General features: G+C 43.7%; 1 protein-coding gene across 1 annotated transcript; it reads right to left on the reverse strand.

The window, feature by feature from the left end:
• Nucleotides 1–7,864: 7,864 nt before the first annotated feature.
• Nucleotides 7,865–13,050, reverse strand: CDKN2C (cyclin dependent kinase inhibitor 2C). The gene is made up of 3 exons (XM_040978566.1): nucleotides 12,599–13,050; nucleotides 11,939–12,078; nucleotides 7,865–8,597 (listed from the first exon to the last, which is right to left on the reverse strand). The coding sequence occupies exons 2-3, from the start codon at nucleotides 12,065–12,067 to the stop codon at nucleotides 8,220–8,222; spliced, it is 507 nt and encodes a 168-aa protein (XP_040834500.1). The 5' UTR covers nucleotides 12,068–12,078; nucleotides 12,599–13,050; the 3' UTR covers nucleotides 7,865–8,219.
• Between the last annotated feature and the right edge of the window lie 7,089 nt (nucleotides 13,051–20,139).

A 20,139-nucleotide genomic window follows, 5' to 3' on the forward strand; every position in this document is an offset into this window, starting at 1 on the left:
CGATTTGACATCATTGTTCTTCTGTAGCTTTTGATGTGATTTCTGTCCGTATGTTTTGTGGCTGAGTAGAGGAACACCAAAACGGGCATGTACTATTCTATTGTTTAAATTCTACATACTTAAACTCAAAGCAAGGATACAAATATCAATCTGCTGTAGAAATTATAAATTAGTCTCACACTGATCCTCAACAAAATTTCATTGTAAACGACGAAAAAAAAAAGCGCTGCTGAAAAGTCCCAGACCTTCATTCTGGTTGTTCAAGACAAAATACTTCCTTAGAAAACTCTGATCTTCAAAAATTTTTTTATGCTACAAGCCAAAAACTTTACCACTGATCTTAGCATACAGTGTTAGGTCTTGCAATAGTATCTGATGAACTCAGGAAGTGTTTTGGAGTACATGTTTATGGGAGTTTAAATTTAGAATATTAATATGTTAACATCTTATTTGTCTAGATAATAGTCACATAATTTGAAGAACTGTATATCTCACACCTTTAAAACACAATACTGTCTTTTAAAGCGAAGTGGAAAGCAATCATTGACCTTTAGCTGATGTTACCGTGCACAAATCTGCATTAGACTGCCACATTAATATTTTCCCCCCAGAACATCTAGGATCTCCTTCTGGAGTTAACATATATACTAACATAGATGTACCTTCTTGCAGCTGTTCTGGTATTGAGCTATTTGTGTCATTTGTTTAAAAAACTGTAGGCAATCGAGGCTAGCTCAGAGCCATTTGGGTTATTCCTGACCAGTCAGCCAGCATTCACCTCAACTCAGTGCTCTTTCTGAACAGTCCCTCCATCCAGTCCAGACGTTCAGCTGCAACCAGTCACCCTTTCAGAAGAGTGCTAAGCTTGCTATGTTTGGACAGAATATATGTCTGTTGTATGTAAGAAAAAGATTTTATGTATAAATATATAATTTATGCATATGATCCTAAATAATGAATTTATACACCCATACTCCAGCTAAGTGTTTTAAAAGCAGCACCTAAGTGAAAATGATAGAAAACTTCAAGGGAACTGGAAAACTGTTCATATCAAGAAAATTAATTTGTTTATGTTTACCATTTTGACATAATGAAAGCACAGCCTTTTGAGTCTTGTTTGCCCTGCTTTTGGATTTTTGGCCAGATGCCCTTTGCAGGTCTTAGTTCGTCTTTGGATTCTTCAGCAAATTGCCCATGATGTAATAGATGCTAAATGGCTTTTTTACATATTTATTCCATGACAAGAACTTGCAACAATAGCTTAGACAAAACTAGGACCTATATCAGTGTTTTTGCTTCTAAAAATTTTAATTTATATATTTCCTTGCATCATTAATGAACATGACCTCATCTAAATCTAAAACATTATCAGCTTATATTTTATTGGTAGATTGCAATATAACAACTTAAAATATGAATGTGAAGCAGATTGGTAGGGTTTAGCCAAAACATCCATTTGTTCAATACTAAGCTTTAGTAAGAAATATGTGAAAACACACACGCATTTATGAAAGTATTCATATAGCACCAAACCAGCATATTTTGATTGTTTTGATTACCAGCATAATACCAGCTTTTATGTAAAAACATAGAAAACCTTGGTCCATGTGCTAAGTGTAAAGTATAACTATAAAATAAAACCATAAATAAAATATACAATTTACCAGTAGGAATAATTTTAAAATGCTTTGAGTTTAATATCATAATCCTCTCTCCATTTCTTAATTTATTAAAATTTTAATTTTTTATTGGTTGAACAATTAGTCTTATCTGAAAATGGGAAATTTAAATACATTAAATTCTTATCTAAAGATCAAAAACAAAATTTGAGAGTTTTCTAGGTCTTGATTCTGTGGTAGAAATGTTAGCATTTGTCAAACTACTAAATACTTTCTAGCATTTCAGCTAATCTGTGTTTCAAACATAAATACACAATTGCTATAATGTCCACACTTCTATTTTGCTTAACTCAATTTTAAATAAAATGTAGACTGGATGCTTTTTCACTTGTAGGCCTTTAACTGATGTAGATAGTAGCCACACTTTAGCACACCAAATGATTTCTAAAGTTTAAGCAATGTTATGAATAGAGAAAGCAAAAATGAAAGAGACTTGGAAATTTGTACCTCCATGCTATGTGTGTTCATTATCTAAAATAAAAGGGCAGGAAGAAAACCAAAATTAAGATGGGGTCACCCAGACTGTAGGTGAAATATTAAAAACAATTGTTTTTAAAAGGGTTTTCACCAACATTGAAAAAGGACTTCACAATGATAAATTGCTTTTATATCTTACGACGATTAGTGCATAATATTTTTCACAGTTACAAAGCACAAATAACACACACTACTGCCTATTTAAATGCTAGCAATTCAAAATGAGGGCTAGTGTATAGACTGCTACTCATCACCAAATGCTGCTTAATGGGATTGTCTCACCCCATTTATTCTGCCAATATATGAGTGTTTCCCTTTTATCTTCAATCATCACCACACTATAGCATTACTCATTAATTATTCAGCCCCTAAAATGTCAATGTTCATTCACATGTGTTCCATATTTTGACCAAAAAAAAAATTCATTTTTAAATGGTCTGTGTAAGCTTGGCCTGGAGTGCTACAATTAGCATAATGGGCATCAGAATGCTATTGCATCACAGAGCAGTTTTTAATAAATATATGGATAACTATGAAACAATAATTGTCTGGGCCCATAACGTACAACAGTTGCAAAATACAAGAAAAGTAGATAGTATTGCATTTATTCCTAAAGGCCAATAAGGTGTTTTTTTTTTTTAAATATTATGTTTCCAAAATGTATGTTTTAACCTCAGGACAAACTTTTTTTCCAGCAAGCTGTGTAAACTGCACAATGAGGAAGAATAGGAAAATGGACTATATCTTAAAGCAGCTGTGATCAAGAATTTGGTTACCTTCCTTTATTAGTGAACTTTCATTATTCATATAATTAATCTGAAAATCTAAGGCAGATGCCTTAAATGAAAGTGGTCAGCATGACACTACTTTATGCGGTTGAGATAAAATATCAACTTTTCTCAAATTACTGTACTGGTGTAATATAAAAAAGGGCAGAAGTCTACCTCCAAAAATTTCCAGAAAGAATTTTGAGTTTTGCACTTATTAATTGCAGAAATGGCCCCACGATTTTCATGTTAAAAGACAGCCTCATTATTTTAAGGCAGTATTATTTATGCCAATTAAATGCATTGGGGGTCCTAGTAAGTTTTTCTTTCATAACATGGGGTGTTTGCAGTTATCCTTAGATTTTCAAAATAAATGATGAGCAGCTGGATAAGGACTGGTGGTTTTTTACTTCCTCCCCGAAAGAGCCGATGTTTTTGGCCGGCTGTTGTGTGTTCTTTTTGGGGGGGGCGGGGAGATGGGAAGGGAGAGGAAAAGGGCTGTATAGAGAATTGCTGGATAGGCCTACTTTAAAATTCTTCTTGGACCCATGAGGATGGGGGCTGGAGGAGAGAAAGGAGTTATGTGGAAGAATTTCAGTATAATAATACCTAAAATAAAAATAATAATAACTTTTTAGATAAGTGTACAAACTCCTGCAGTCCCTAGCCCCCCTCCCTGGGCCTGCTGCTACCTCTGGACGATCAGGAGCCATTTTAGAGCTTAGGAAGCAAAATATGTGAGCTCCACTTGTGTTTTCGCAGGTGCTGTGGCGTTGAGGATAACCTGGGCTAGCTTGCCGTGTGTCACCACGCTGTTATTGAAAGTCTCTGAAGACTAAAGACTGCGCAGAAAATTTCAAACCCACATCCTAAACACCTGAAACTCGCACGGTGCCTACAGCAGATGGCAAAGCATGTCACCTAACATAACGAATCTGTATCCACATCTAGGGAGTTTTTATTCCCGTGAGGTAGCTTCAGTGAGAAATCCACCCTGGATTTCCAAAAGCGTTCCAGATGGCGACATAAGGACCCCCCCCCCCGCCCCCGCTCTAGGAGTTTCGCGTAAACCAGCGCGCGAAAGTTCCTCCCGAAGTTCCCCAGGTTCCTCAGAGGGTCTTCCCTCCTTTCAGTCCTAAATGTCAAGCCGCCCCAGAAGGGGAGGCGGAGAGGAGCGGCGGGAGAAGCGGCGGGTGGGGTGAGGGAGTAAGCTCAACCACAGGGCAGCTCCACGAGAAGCTCTGAGGGGCCGAGAGGCCGGAGAGGCGTTCGCCTCCTCGCCGTGGGGACGCGAGGCTCCGAGCCCGGCTGTCCTCAGCTGTCACGGCGTGGGGAGAGAGGAGGAGTGCTGGTACCGGCGCCGGGGACCGCGTCGCTCCAGGCGCCAGCTCACCTCCGCGAAGCGCAGGGCACTCACCGGCCCGCTCGCTTCTTCCCACCCCCCGCGCCCGAGTTCTCCGGGCGCCGGTGGCCGGAACCACCCGCTGGGATGGCTGCAGCCTCCCCGGGGACCGCCGCCCCAGGGCCAAGACCCAGAGTGTCGGGGGGTGCCTGGCCGTCCCGGGAACCCGCAGCTCCCCGGGCGCTGCGGTGGCGGCGGCCGGGAGGCGCCGGGCCCGCTCCTCCTCCCCGCCCCCAGCGCCCGCCTCCAGCCCGCTGCGCTGAGCGCCAGCTCGCCCCGGCCGGCTGGCGCGGGAGCTCACACACTCACTTCGAGGGCGCCTCCAAGGTTACCCGCGGAGTGGGGGCTGGGGTAGGCTCCGGGCACCGGCCTCCTCTGCAAGCTTTCCCAATCTCCGCAGTCCTTCTTCAGTTCCAAAGGTCCACCGGGATCCAAACCCCAAAGACGCTCCAAAAGTCCGGGGAAGGGTAGTCGAGCTGGGCGGCGGGCAGACGAGCAGGCGGGCAGGCGTCTGGGCTGGGGGCGGCCTTAGTTGGCTCTGGGTGCCGGGACGGCAGGGTCAGGCAAGGTCACGAGCAGCAGGGGGCCGTGGCTGCTCCAGGCGCGCTCTGGGACGTGCAAGCTGGGTCGGGGGGCAGCGTTCGGGGGCTGCACGCAGTGCCGAGGCGCTCGAGGCGCCCCCCGGCCCGCAGAGGGTGAGGGTTGGTGTGCAGAGAGGAGAAGGCGCCCAAACCTGCCGAAGAAACTAGTTAAATAAAACAAGAGAGAGACTGTTATTTAAGGCGCGGAAATTTGAAATATTTGGACAGGAAGAGAAAAAGAAAAGAAACCTTAGCGAGGGAGGAAAAAAATGTGAGCTAACGGTTTTGAAGGTCCCCCACCCCCACCCCCGGGCTTCTCTGCGCGCCCTGAGGAAGCTCTGGGCTTCCAGCTCCTTCACTCGGGCGCCCTGGTCTGGAGTGGGAGTCTGGAGAAAGATTTCAAAGGGACACAAAGGATGTCTTCGCAGCCCTCCCCCGAGCCCCCCGAGGCCCCCGAGCCCCCCGAGCCCCCCGGGGCCAGGGTTGGACACTGGCAAAGCTTTGGCCCCGATCTTGGACTACTGGATCTCTGAGTGTATCTGCTTTCACGGAACTGCCGGGTGAACGCAAAACAGCCTCCCTCCCCCCCAAGACTCGGACAGGGACTCCCCTCTCCCCAGTCCCCCTGCAGCCTTCTGAGGAAGGTAGTTCGGGGCCTTCGGGAATGCTCCCAGGACGGCCGATCTCGCTGCGGCACGGGGACTTGCCGGCGGATGGTGCTTCGCTAACTCCTAATGCCCGGCAAAAGCTGAACTAGTACCTCGCAGGGACCCGAGATGTAGAAATCCGGCCAGGGTCCGCGGACCCCACCGAGCTCACTAGACGAGTCCGACAGAGGACCTGTATCATATTTTCGAGTGAATTGCTTTCCCAAGACGAAGCACTTAGCACTTCAGGAAAGTCACCCAGCGTGGTGCAGGTACAGGAGCCTATCACACCCTTGGCTTGATGCAGGATGTTTATCAGAAAATCAGCATCCAGTACCGAAATAGGGATAAAAGACACTTTGAGTAGTGGTGCTGGGACCAGAAAGTAGCTGGAGGGCCTGTGAATGGCTCCCACCTCCGCCCCGCCCGAGGGGTAAGCCTGGCTTTGGCTCTGCTGGGCAGGACTGAGCCTGTTTCCCTGGTGAGCGCTTGAGGATGAGAATGAGGATGCGGAGGAAGCACTGAACTGGAGAGCGCACCTCTGTGTAGTGTCTTCCATCCTTCCCTGGGGGTTCTCGGCACTGTATTAATTAGCATCTGCACCCTCCCCATTCGGCGTGTGCCCGGCACCTGAATAAATGAAGACCCCTGCCACTTCCCGCAAACTGCAGCTTAGCGCCGCACTTCAGCTCAACGGCATCTTGTCTCTATCCCGTACCTCTCAGCACGTTCCGGGGTAGAACTGGCTATTGTCGAGGTTTTGAGATTGAATAATGGCTTTTCGCGTTTCCTAGAGGGGACCACATAACTCATTTCTGAAATACTTAGATTAACAAAGCTACTTCCTGCGAAGAGCCAGAACCATCAATGTAGCAGCGTTTAAATACCCAGATTTGAGGCTAATGGAGAGACCCGGGTTCCTCCGCCTCTGCTGTGCCTTGACCACCCGAGCACAAAGCTGTAAAAGAACTTCTTTTGCTGTGACTTTAGACTTGAAATCTCTAAAAGGAGATTCACTTGGTGGAGTAAAGTAAATGCTGAGGCACGTAGAGGCTGTAAAGTCCACGGTAAACTGGATTTTAAATCCAGAAACTTCCATCTTTACACTGGAAGAATTTGTTACTACTTCCAGTAATAATGTTTAGAAAAACATTCACTTATTAAAGATATATTTTGCACATAAAACCTATTTTTAAGTCCAGAATATAACACCTTTTCTTTAAAATCATGTTTTTACTTTTTGCTTTTAAATTGTGTTTAATTCCATGCTGTCATTAAACATACAATTGTTCAGTAATGTGGTTAAAAGGGGCAGAAGTCAAAGTCGTTTTGCACTTAAACCTAAGGAATGTGCTTTTAGTGCAGAGTGAAAAAGATTAAACTTTTTCTCGTATTCTTTTGTACTACATGGAAAATAAATTATTGAAAAGCACTTGCCTGTCACCATTCCAATCCTAGTTAGGTCAAGCAACAGAACCATGTCCTTCAATAAACCTTGAAGTATTTTGTTCTTTTTAGAATGAGGGCAGGGAGCTCATGAAGCAGAGGGAGGGGACTTTCACATAAAACATCTTTGTTCATGTGGGAGATGATGAATAAAGTATTTATAAATTTATAAATGGTAACTGCATTGACATTCTTTGATGAAAATCTTTAATTAAAATGACAGTGTAAATAGTAGACATTGAAAAATCCTTTAGGAATTTGAGATATTTGTATTTCTTTCATCATTTTTAATTTTTACCTAAACAGATTTTTACTAAAAGGTTTTATGGAAATCAAGTATACAGAGGAATGACTTATTTAAGTTTCTAAATGTATTTTTCTGTAGACCCTAAAACAGTAATGAATGTTAGATATCATTTATACATTTTTTGTTGCTGAGTATTTATCCTCTAAAAATCAGTATTTACATTTCACTTTATTTTGAAACATTTTGAAATTTTACATTTTTGAAATTCAGGGAGGAAAAAAAAAGCCCAAGTACATTTATAGCTGGTGTAACTGGTGTTGGGAGAGGGAATGTATTATTTAACCAGTTGTCTAATTTTGTTCTTTAAGAAGTCAACCAATGAGAACTTTCAAGGTGGCATTTTCCTTTATAACGCTAAATAAAATCTTTGAAGAAAGGGAGAAAAGTTGAAGAAAGGGAGAAAAGAGTAACTGATAAAGAGCATATATCTAATTTTCCAATTGGCCTACTTTTTCTAATGTCAGGACTTAAAATATCATCTTTCAGTATAGTGTTCCTTTGCAAATGGTGAGTTATGCGTGGGTACAGAGGAGTGAAAAGCACAGTAAAACATTATCCTGTTCTGAAAAAGTGTTTTAATTAGATAAAAGAAGCATCAGAACAAGCCATTTTAAAAACAAAGTTTCCAAGTTGGTTATTGAGATTGGCAAAGGGTAGAGCAAGGGGGGAAGAATCAAAAGAAAGATAAAATATTCAGAAGAAAGCCAAGGCTATTTGCAATTACATGTTAGATCTCAGGATTTTGCAGGTGAAAAAGGTGTTGCTTAAAAGATTACCACTTAGGCAGTTTCTTACTATTTAACTAGCTGCGTATAATGTGACAAAACCGTATTTTAATAAACGGTATTAAAACAGCATGGCCAGCCAAATTAACTGACAAAGCAGAGGCAACCTCGGAAAGCCCTCTCCTTATTTACTGCACACTTTCGGGTCCCTCCACCCCATTTGCCTCCAGCAAGCTAACGACCTCGTTCTTGCCATAAAGCCTGGCTAAGTCGCAGGCAGTATCCCCCTCATGGTTCCGATGCCCCACTTTGCTGGCCGTGTGCTTCACCAGGAACTCCACCACTGGAAAGTGACCTTCTTTGGCAGCCAAGTGCAATGGCAAGTTCCCTTCATTATCTTCGATGTTAACATCAGCTTGAAACTCCAGCAAAGTCTGTAAAGTGTCCAGGAAACCTTCTCGGGCCGCATCATGAATGACAGCGAAACCAGTTTGGTCTTTCAAATCTGGATTAGCACCTCTAAGTAGTAGTCTCCTGGCAATCTCGGGATTTCCAAGTTTCATAACCTAGAAAAGAAGTGAAAATGTAGACTCCTCCAGGTGCTGTAGCTACAGGACTAGTCTAAAACATCTAGCTGTTTGTCTATTTATGTAACTATTTTGACGAAGTTCTTTAGGAAGACCCACAGGATGGAGTTTGAAGGGTGTATATTCAGGAAAGCACTAGTAGACCAAAAAAGAAGAAAGGTTCTAAAAATTGAGCTTCTATGATGTGCTATCTTAAAAGGAATCAAAGCTAAAATCAATTGATAATTAAAACAGAATTTTTGCAATATGTATACAATTCACTAACAACTCAGTTTTCTATCCCCCATGAAGACTTGAATGATTTTATGAATTAAAAGAAGGGAGGCTTTAGGATTTGAGTAAGGGTTTTCCTTTTGTTTGCTTGTTCTTGCTCAATAAGTGTTCCTGGAATATTAATGAAATTAATTATAAAATAAAATCTACATAAACTTTATTTTCCAAATAAAAACTGAAAAAAAAAAGAATGGTGAGTTTCCTTATACCTTAAAGTGAGTGTTTAAATCCATCAGATTCTACCATCCAAGATAAAACTGACCTATTAAAAATTCAGACTTGATATTTTCTTAAATGAATGTCATGATTTCCTTTCCCATAGACACAGTCACAAGTTTCCAAGTTTTTAGAAAGCATTTTTCCTCACAAATGATTTAACATTGACTACTGAGTGTTTTCAGTACTTAGGTTCCTCCATTTCAAGTTACAAAATGTTACTGAGTCTCAAGGTGCTAATAAGGTACATTGCTCCGTATTGCTTATTAAATAAATTTATCTAAAACTAATTTCATGATACACTTTGCATTAGATAGGAGCCGATTTTATGGCAAACTGTCCTTCAAAGGAATGAAGCAGTCATTTTTTTATGTCATTTATTGTTTTTCCCAAGTTCTGACCAGCCTCCTGATTTTCAAATGAGCAACTGAAGAAAAAAATAAGATGTTTAATATACGTTTTGAGACACAGGCAGCTTTGTCTGCTGATCTGAGCGTATTTAGGAAAAGCTAGTGGTCCTGTCTTACTTCCTTCTGTAGTTATTATAAGCATTTAGCAAGGGTTGTTGATTTAGTGCCAACATTTTACATTTGCTATCAACATACAAATAATTCACACCACAAAGACTTATCTGTTGTTGTCTGAGTGAATTTCACTCTAGTAGTAGGTTTCATTAGTCTCTCATAATTTTAAAGTATCTTGCAGAGCAGCAGGCAAGTGCTAAACACATATAATTTGGTCGAGAAAAATATTACTCTCATTAATATGCCAGAAATTATCAGCATTTTAACTGATTTCATTTATACTTGGATATATTCATAATAACCTAAATTTATAAAAAATGCAATGAACAGTTAGACACTCAAGGGCTTATGAAACTAAAAGCTAATTCATTGGAAAATACATAAAAATTTGACCTATCTCTTTAAAATGTATGTTTAAAAACAACCACAAATTAAGCAATAAAATATATTTCAAATGAATCTTTTATAAATTCAAACTACAGAAATGGCAAAGATATTAAGCTTCTTTATTGGTAAAGCTATTGACTTTTAGTACTTTGGAAGAGTGGTAAAAAATGACACATAATTTATTTTTTAGAAACTTCAGTTAAATCGTCTTTAGCTCTTAAAAATTAATATAATTTTTGCCACAACTGTATTTAAAGATCTAGCTATATTTAAGGGCCTAAAATAGAAAAAAAACAGACACACCTTCGATCTCTGTAAAGCAAACATACGATTAAGGCCTTTGATATTATCCTGATTGGAAGACTTAAAGAAAGAAGAGGGAAAGGCTTTTGCAATTAAGTTCAAGCAACCAAATGATAGAGGCAAAGTGCCATCTTTCACAGAAAATAATAGTAATATTGGAGATGATTCTGAAGAAAGTTCTTTCTTGAATTATGATACAAGTTCAGAGTCAGGATTACTGAAAATAAGCCTTGAGCCTCCTGTTTGTTTGTGTTTGTGTTTCATTGTATATAATAAGACTAAACCGTAATAAATGGGTGTTAGTATTTTAATAAGTGTGTTTTCTATAAATATGATTGCAGAGTTGTACTGAAGATGTGTGTCAAAACTTAAAAAGCAAATAGTGTTGATTTTCCAGTCTTCCAGTTCGTCAAAAGTCCTGTAAAATCTTATTCTGGACAAGGGTTAAATGGCTCATTCTTTGTGAGATTTACATAATCTCTTGAGTTTTCAATGTATTAAATTTGTGGCATTGCTATCGCCACCAAATCTGTTCAGAACTATCAGGTGGAAAGGGAAAAAAATTTTTTTTCTTTCCTTACTTAATCTACCTGAACTAACAAGACAAATAACTTAGCTATCTATATATAAGCTTTTTTTAATATTGAAATTTTTTAAAGGCCAGCATAAACTGGTTTAAGATGTACAGGCTGTATGAATTTCGGCTGTTAACAGTGTAACTCTGCCACTTTCTAATTCTTATGATTGAAACAAAGCCCAGCTTCAAAGTGTTGTATTTCCAAATAAGAATAGTTCCTAAGAATGTCCTCAGAACTGTGATAAAAGCAACTATTTGAGATTAACTTACCATTTTTCAGTTCCTAAGTCTTTCAACTAAGTTACATGACAACGTTTAGGGGAGGAAAAAATTAATCAGGTACAACACTTGGCAGCTGGACATGTAAATTTAATTTCAGAAAATTAGGGCATACCACGGCAAGACCACAGACGAAAACACCACAGCTGAGCTCTGATTAGGATTTTTTCAGCTTTTCTTTCCTCCTCACTCCTGGATGGATGGATGGTATTACATTAACTGCAAAATGCACGACGTCCGAGGAGGAGGGGAGTGCCAGGCCACCCATTCCAAAGCAGGAAAAATCCTTTGTCAAAATGTGAAGTATTTTGAAGGGGAAACACCCTTATTAGTATTCGAGTAAATCAGCATTAAAGTCAATTATCTGGGGGCCAACTACGTGAAACCACTAATACCAGTGTATTTATTTCAAATAGTGATCACTACGTATTTACGAACTGTCTAAAAAAAAAAAAATCAACAAACCTCGGCGCTGCTGTGACTACTTAAAAATCCCCACCATCACAAAAACATTCCAAAAATTAAGACCAAACCTGGAATCCACTTGATATTGAGGATGTGATTGCATTTAACGAGTTTGTTCAAAGTACGTCATTTGGGAGAGAGTTGGACCCACTTAAAGATACAAAATATGGCAACCACCTAGGTTTAAAAACAGTGAAATTCTGTACCCCCGAAGGCTTAAACGCTGTCATTCTAGAATCCCAGGTCACGTAGGCAACATTCTTAACCTGTTCCCACCCCCAACTCTGGATACCAACCTGCAGCGCGGTCCTTCCAAATCCATTTCGTGCATTGACGTTTACATTATTTTGCAACAAACTAGTTAGTTGCTCTAGGTCCCCCCTGGCAGCTGCGGACGCCAGCTCGTTCCCCCAAGGCTCGGCCATTCTTTAGGGTCCTGACGGTCGGGAAAAGGCGAATTAGTTGTTTTTCTCTTTTCCCTTTTCCTTTGCTCCTAACCAGGCTGCATGATGGCATCGAAGACTGACAGAAGGACTGGGATGGTTAATCTGGAGTAGAGCTTGGTAGTAAATACTAGTAAGATCTGCCTGCCAAAAGCCCGCCCCTCGATTCACACGTGATTATTCAGCAAAACTGAGCCATTGGAGAGGGGCTCCTAGCCTTGCTTTTATAGCTTAACCCCTAGGAAGAAAACTACTGGTGACTAACCAGACACACACACACACACACACACACACACACACACACACACACACACACACACACACGCACATTCCTGGTTAATTGCTCGCGACGTAAAAAGCAGGCAGAGCTGTCACGTACCTACGCTGCAGCTCCCTAGGGGGAATGTGTGTGGAGACTTAAGGGACGGAGATCAAGACAGAAAATACCACGGAAGAAAGGACATAGGCGGGGGCTGGGGAGGGGGGGTGGGGAACACAAAGCGTTTAACCCACCCTTGTTCGCGGTGGTGACCGGAGCCGCGCGAACCAGAACTGGAGGGGCAGGTCCTCGGAGGAGCTCGGTTTCCATCCGTCTCGCCAAAGGGGCAGTCCTCAGTCCTGTGCTGCGGGGAGAGCGCCGCGGTGCTGGATGCTGACGTGCTCCGGGGAGTTCGGACGCTCACTCAAGCCGGACGGGAGTAGCAGTTCCGTAGCCCTTGAGTTAACAGGACTCCTCGGGCTTCTCAGCTTCTCCAGAGCAGCCTGGAGCTGCGATCCCGGCCGTGCGGCGAGGTTAACGCTGCGTTGGAAGGCTCCAGAGCCCGCCCGCCGGGCTGCCACAGCCCCGCCGAGCCTCCCAGGCCGTGGGAGCCGGGCTCGGCGCGCGTCTCCGGAGGGTGCCGAGCGCACGGCAGGCCCCCGGCCAGCCCGTCATGCCGGCCCTCCACCGGGTCCCGGGACGGCCGGCAGCCCGCAGAGAGAGGAGAACGTCTCGGGAGGCGCCTAGGGGGCTCCGGCCGCCGAGACAGCTCGCTGCAGCATCGCGGCGGCACAGGGCAGCCGGCCGGTAACTTCCCGCCTCCGACCGAGCTGCTTCAGGCTCTCCAGGGCAGGCACTCTAGGAGCGGTGGCCGCCGTCGTCCTTTCTTTATTTTCCCAGTTTTCTTTTTTTTGGGGGGGAGGGGTGCCCTCTGGGGATGACGAGGGTCCTGAGAAGCGAAGGCCAAGTTCGGAGCGCGGGGAGTCGCCACCAATCCAGGGCGCAGCCGGTCCCGCTGCCCTCTCAGCCTCTGCGCCCCGTGCCACTTGGGCCAACTTGTCGCCGTCCCCCGGCCTGTGCCCCTAGTCCGTGTGTGCAGGCAGCCGCCAGCCAGCTGGGTCCCCGGGCGGAGCTGGGTAGCACGGATTCCTGGTCGCAGCGCTCCCAGTGACAGTTTCTTTTGTAGCCGGTGTCCCCTAAAATCGCGGGCGCCTCCACCCTAAACCCTTCAGAGGCACTTGCTCGGAGTCCCCCTGTCTGTCTGTTCTTTGCCTTCTTTTCCTCCGTTGAGCTGCTCTCTCGGCCCAAACAATTGCCGCCTCTGTTGCCTGTGAAGAGACGGTGCCGGTTTCTGCTCTCTTTTTTACCGACCTCATCAGCTTTTTTTGAAAAGAAAAAAATTGAGCGCTTTTTGAGTTGAAAAACCCGCCCCCATTTTAACGGCAGAGTTTTAAGGAGGCTCGGCCGAGTTGCAGCGCCGCGGGAGCGGGAAGGCCGGGCCCCGCCTTCGCCCCGCCTCCCCGCCCCGGTGGCGCTTTCGCTCGGCGCCCCGCGCTCCCGCGGCCGGCCCGGCCCGCGCCCTTCCTCCGGCTTCCCCGCTCTCCACCTCCTTCGCCCGGTCCCCCGCGCCTGCCCGCGGCCCGCCAGCCTCGGCAGCTGCTGCGGCGGCGTCCGGCCCCTGCCGAGTCGGCCTGCCCTCCTCGGGGCTGGAGTCGGCCAGTTGGGCCGCGAGTCCCACAGGGGCGGCCCACGGTGGTGTGACTTGCTGAGGAGAGCCGCGCGGCCTCGGGAGGCTCGGCGGCGCTGGATGCTGGAGGGCGGAGAGCGAGCCGGCGCCCAGGGAGTCTTCCGCAGCCCTGGCAGAGGGCAGGTCGAGCCGCCGCGGCGCTCCCCGGGTCAGGCTCGCCAGGCTCGCCGCTAGGCCGGCGTGAGCACCGGCCGCCTCTGGGGCGCGCCGCCGTCCGCTCGGCCTTCTCGGCTCAGCTCCCCGGCCTCGGCCTCGCACCTGCCGGAGCGACGCCGAGAGCAGCCGGGGTGACCGCGGGCTTGGGGAGGGAGACCTGGGCTGACTGTAAGATCTGTACCCAGAAAAAACAACTAGTCTTTTTGACTGAGTTTTTTTTTTCCCCAACATTTAAGACATGGTATGGGTAAGAAGGAAACCATCATGAACTCTGAAACCTTAAATAGGGCTTCAGATTTTGGACTATGAAATATTCCTATTTTTAGAGGAAAGGGAGGAAAAACAATAGAATTTGGAGCAGAATTGCTAAAGTAACTCTTGGGAAGTGTTTCCTAACAAAGATATTTCTTTGTTGCCCGAAGTCCTTTCTCACTGCTTAGATGCAGCCTTGGGTTTGGCAGCAGGGAGGGTAGAGTGTCCAAATGGAGAATATTCTCTTCCCTAAGTCGTTTACTTTGATCATCAACACCAGTTCGCTGTGCTGTTAACTTCCTGTTTGGCTAGGTGAGGTTAATTAACTACTGCTTTCTGTATTTTTACGCTTTTAAAAATTACCAACACCGTTGCATGATGTACTCAGGAGTCAAAATGAAACCAAGCAAAAAAAAAGACAACTGGTCTGATTAGTACCAGCACCTGGCTAGCATATCTTCAAGCAACTTGTGTGCCCAGATCCTTGAAGGCCACTGGGAGGATTAACACCTGACTAGTCATCTGACAGCACACTGGCTCGGGGTAGTGGGGAGAGTCGAAGCTGGGAAGACTCTAGCAGTGTCCTCTAGCTAAACGACAGAATTTCCCCAGGTAACTAGTGAAACAAGTGGGAACCACAGTGCAATATAAGAAGTGAATTCATTTTTTTTCCTACCTAAATTTAGACACATCAAGTAGAACATTTAGGATTTCACTTACACCAGTAATAAATAATAATTTATTTGAGATTTTTGGGGGAACTCTGTAATCTTTCAGTGCAGTTGGAAGGTCTGATGATACAGTAACCCTGTTAACTTGTAAAGTTAACTGGCAGCAGTCCAGTTTGTGAGACCACCCAGTGCTTGTCGGGTTTTCTTGCTTGGAAAAATGAGGAAGAATCTTAAACTGCACTTGCTATGTAAAGAATGGATATACAAATGGTATAAGTTACACGAATTAAAATTATTGTGCTAAATAACCAAGTAATTGTACATACTTAGTTTCACTATTGTTTGGACCAGAATGAGCAACACAGAGGTTACAATCTAATTCAGAGAGTAAGTAAAAATAATAAAAGTATCTTGAATGAAAATCTAATATTTACTGAGGAATGCTAGTTCACTGACATAGACTTAAGGCTGTCACTGCCTTCAGTAAGCTTGTATTTTTTTTTAAGATTTATTTTATTTTTATTGTAAAGTCAGATATGCAGAGACAGAGGAAGATCTGTCCATTGATTCATCCCCAAGTGACTGCAACAGCCAGAGCTGAGCAAATCCAAAGCCAGGAGCCAGGAGCTCTTCTGGCTCTCCCATGTGAGTGCAGTAACCCAAGGCCTTGAGCCATCCTCCACTGCTTTCCCAGGTCACAAGAAGGGAGCTGGATGAGAAGTGGAGCCACCAGGATTAGAAACAGCACCCATATGGGGTCCTGGCATGTACAAGGTGAGGACTTTAGCCACTAGGCCACCGTACCAGGCCCAAGCTTGTATTCTAACGTGATGTATAGAATGACTCAAAATTAAGCACTCATATTGAAAGGAGTTGTTTCTCTTTTAACAGAATAATATCTCTCTGTAATATTGAAATACAGCTTTTATAGCTGCATATTAAATCCCAGTAGTCATCAATACCTTTTTCTTCTGTAGTTCACAATACAGATACATTATTTAATTAAATTACTTTGTGCTTCCCCTCCCCCCCTTATTGATTAAAAAATGCAGTTTCTGACACAATTTTTTGGAAATGTATATATGACATATATAATTTCTTAATCTACTCTCAAAGGTTTCTTGTGTTTATAAAGTCATAAAATGTCTCCTTTGGGGATCCTTTGGTGTTTTATTTCTGAGTTTCAGGAGGTATTTTTGTATGGGTCCTCACACCACTTATGAACGTCTTTTTATAAAATAAGAAAGGAAAAAAGAAAGCCCAGTAAGAAAGCTTTCTGGGCATAATAGCAGTAATATTTGTATGGTGTTGATGGTTATAAATATATATTCAATACTGCAGCTTTACAACTCTAATGTAAATATAACTATCCCTAACTTCTTGGGTGAGGGCTTTGGAGTTGATAGAGATTGTGAGTTAGTAAGCAGTACACAGGTCTTGGGTCCCAAAATCTTATACCTTTTGGTTATATAAGAGTCTAGGATCAGCCCCTAGACACTTAAAAATATTAAATCATTAGATGAACTGCTTGGTTACTTAGTATGAAATCTAACGCTGGTAAAATGAGTCTTTGCTCATGAATTAGAAGAAAGAAGTATTTTTTAAAAAGATGTATAGGGTGGCATGATGGGCTAATAGGCTAATCTTCCACCTGTGACACTGGCATTCTATATGAACACTGGTTCAAGTATGAGTTGCCCCACTTCTGATTGAGCTCCCTGCTGCTGGCTTAGGAAAGCAGCAGAGGATGACCCAAGACTTTGGGCCCCTGCATCCACATGGGCAACCTAGAAGAAGCCCCTAGCTCCCAGCTTTGGAACAGCTCAGCTTGGGCTATAGTGGCCGTTGGCAACTGGGCCGGTGAATATAAGATCTTTCTATGTCCCTCCCTCTCTCTCTCTAACTCTTGCAGGTAAAATTTTTTTTAAAAAATTAAAAATCTTTATTTAAATTTTTTTAAAGATTTATTTATTTTTATTACAAAGTCAGTTATACAGAGGAGGAGAGAAAGAGAAGATCTTCCATCCACTGATTCACTCCCCAACTGACCACAACGCCCAGGAGCTTCCTCTTCCGGGTCTCCCACACGGGTGCAGGGTCCCAAAGCTTTGGGCCGTCCTTGACTGCTTTCTCAGGCCACAGGCAGGGAGCTGGATGGGAAGTGGAGCTGCCAGGATTAGAACCAGCGCCCATATGGGATATTGGCACCCTCAGGGTGAGGACTTTAGCTGCTAGGCCACGCCGCTAGGCCCTAAAAATCTTTAAATAAAAGGATTTATTTTATTTATTTTAAAGGTAGAGTTACAGGTTAAGAAAGGGAGAACACAGACAGAGGTCTTCCATCTGCTGGTTCACTCCCTAAATAGCCACAATGGCTGGGATTGTGCTAGGCTGAACCTAGGAGCCAGGAGTATGTCCGCGTCCTAGCACTTGGGTCATTTTCTTCTGCTTTCTCAGGTTCACTAGTATAGAGTTGAATCAGAAGTGAAGCAGTCAGGACATGAACCAGTGCCAATATGGGATGCCAGTGTAGTAGGAGGCAGCTTTGCCCACTGTGCCACAATACTGGCTTCAAGAAGTATTGTTAAAAAAACAAAGAAACTTTGATTACCTTAACCAACAGAGCAAGATTAACGCCACCAGTAATGTCATGTGGCTAATTCACAGCCCTCATATGACGTAATGAGAAGGACATACCCTTCTGTAGTATTTGTCATGAGAATTCATTAAATCTAGCGCAGAGAAAACATCAGCTAAGCCCAAATTGTGAGGTATCCTATACAATTCTTGACTCTTCAAAAGCATCCAGACTGCAAAATTGTCATAGGCTACAGAGACATGATATCGAACTGAAATGTGGCATTCTCAGTTGCAACAGGAAAAGGACATAAATGTAAGAAATTCAGCCTGTGGGCCCTGCGTGGTAGCTTAGTGGCTAAAGTCCTCACCTTACATACACCTGGATCCCATATGGGTGAGGGTTCTAATCCTTGCAGCTCCACTTCGCATCCAGCTCCCTGCTTGTGGCCTGGGAAAGCAGTCAAGGATGGCCCAAAGCTTTGGGACTCTGCACCTGCGTGGGAGACCCAGAAGAAGCTCCTGACTCCTGGCTTCGGATTGACTCAGCTCCAGCTGTTGTAGCAGCTTGGGGAGTGAATCAGTGGATGGAAGATCTCTCTTTCCTCCTCTCTGTTTATCTGATTTTCTAATAAAATTTTTTTTAAATCTTCAAAAAAATTCAGCCTATAGAACTTATTTATTAGAATGTTTTATTTATTTGTTTATTTGTTTGTTTATTTATTTATGAGACAGAGATGGGAGTGTAGCAGAGGAAGAGAGAGACCGAGAAAAACTTCTAGCTACTGATTCACTGTCCAAATGCTAAAAGCCTGCAGCAGCTGGACCTGGAGCAGACTGAAACTAGGAGCAAGAGAATTCATCTGAGTTTTCTACATGAGTGACAGGGGCTCAAGTATTTGCCTGATTTGCTGTTTGCCAATGCATCAGCAAGAAGCTGGGTTGGAAGAGGAATAGCCAGCACTTGAACCAAGCATTTGATTTGGGTCACAGGCAATACAAGTGGTGGCTTAACCCATTGTGCAACAATGATTGCACCTCAGAATTTAGTAGTAATGTAACAATGTTAATTTGTTTTACTTAAAACTATTTTTAAAAAATATTTGATAAAAAAGTTATAGAGAAAGGAATCTTCTATCTGCTGGTTCATTTTCCAAATGGCCACAAGAGCTGGCACTGGGCTAGGCCAAAACCAAGAACCTGAAGCTTCTTCCAGATCTCCCACACGAATGCAGTGACCCAAGCACTTGGGACATCTGCTATCTCCCAAGTTCATTAGCAAGGAGCTGGGTCTTTAGTGGAGCAGCCTGGACTTAAATCAGTGCTCATAGGGGATGTTGGTATGTCAGGTGGGGGTTTAACTTCTGTGCTGCAGTACTGGCCCCACAATGTTAATGTCTTACTTCTGACATGCTATGTAAGGTGGTAACAACAGAAGAATATGGATAAAAAGCATAAAGGATGGGACCGGTGTCATTGCTCAGTTGGCTAATCATTCTGCTATAAACATTGGCATATCATATGGATGCTGGTTTCAGTATTTTCCTCTCTTTCATTCCTCTGTATTGTTCAATGACTTTTCATGATACATAGCAAACAAGTAGTTGGGCCAGAGGGAAGAAAATTTCTTCAAGAACTGAACGCATTTGCCAGCACGGAGAGTGAATTTTTTAAAAATTTATTTTTATTGCAAAGTCAGATATACAGAGAGGAGAGACAGAGAGGAAGATCTTCCATCTGTTGATTCACACCCCAACTGACCACAACGGCCGGAACTTAGCTGATCTGAAGCCAGGATCCAGGATCTTCCTGCAGGTCTCCCACACGGGTGCAGGGTCCCAAGGCTTTGGGCCATCCTTGACTGCTTTTCCAGGCCATAAGTGGGGAGCTGGCTTCCGGGATTAGAACCAGTGCCCATGTTCTGGTGCATTCAAGGTAATGACTAACCATGAGGCTGCCATGCTGGGCCCATGGAGGATGATTTTTAAGATGGAATAAACACTCTTGTTGGTTTTTTAGGTGTATCTGATTTAAAAGGTAAGATGACACAGACAGGGGTGATATAAAGATCTTATGCTGGCTCACCCCTCAATGGCTGCAATGATCTGTGTGAGACCACGCAGAACCTGGGAGCCAGGAGCTTCTTCCAGGTCTCCCACATGAGTGCAGGGACTCTTGCACTTGGGCCATCTTGTGCTGTTTTCCAGGCACATTAGCAGGGAGCTGGATCATAAGTGGAGCAGCTGGGATTCAAACTTGTGTCCAATGGTTGCCAGTAGTGCAGGCAGCATGCCATAGTGCAGGTCCCATAGCACTGTTGTTTGTTTTTGAAAGGGCTATTTATTTTCACCTGAAAGACTTAAGAGAGAGGGAGAGACAGCAAAAAATCCTC

Source organism: Ochotona curzoniae, unplaced genomic scaffold (assembly GCF_017591425.1).
Source record: "Ochotona curzoniae isolate NIBS_2020 unplaced genomic scaffold, NIBS_Ocur_1.0 contig_291, whole genome shotgun sequence".
Taxonomy (NCBI): Eukaryota; Metazoa; Chordata; class Mammalia; order Lagomorpha; family Ochotonidae; genus Ochotona; species Ochotona curzoniae.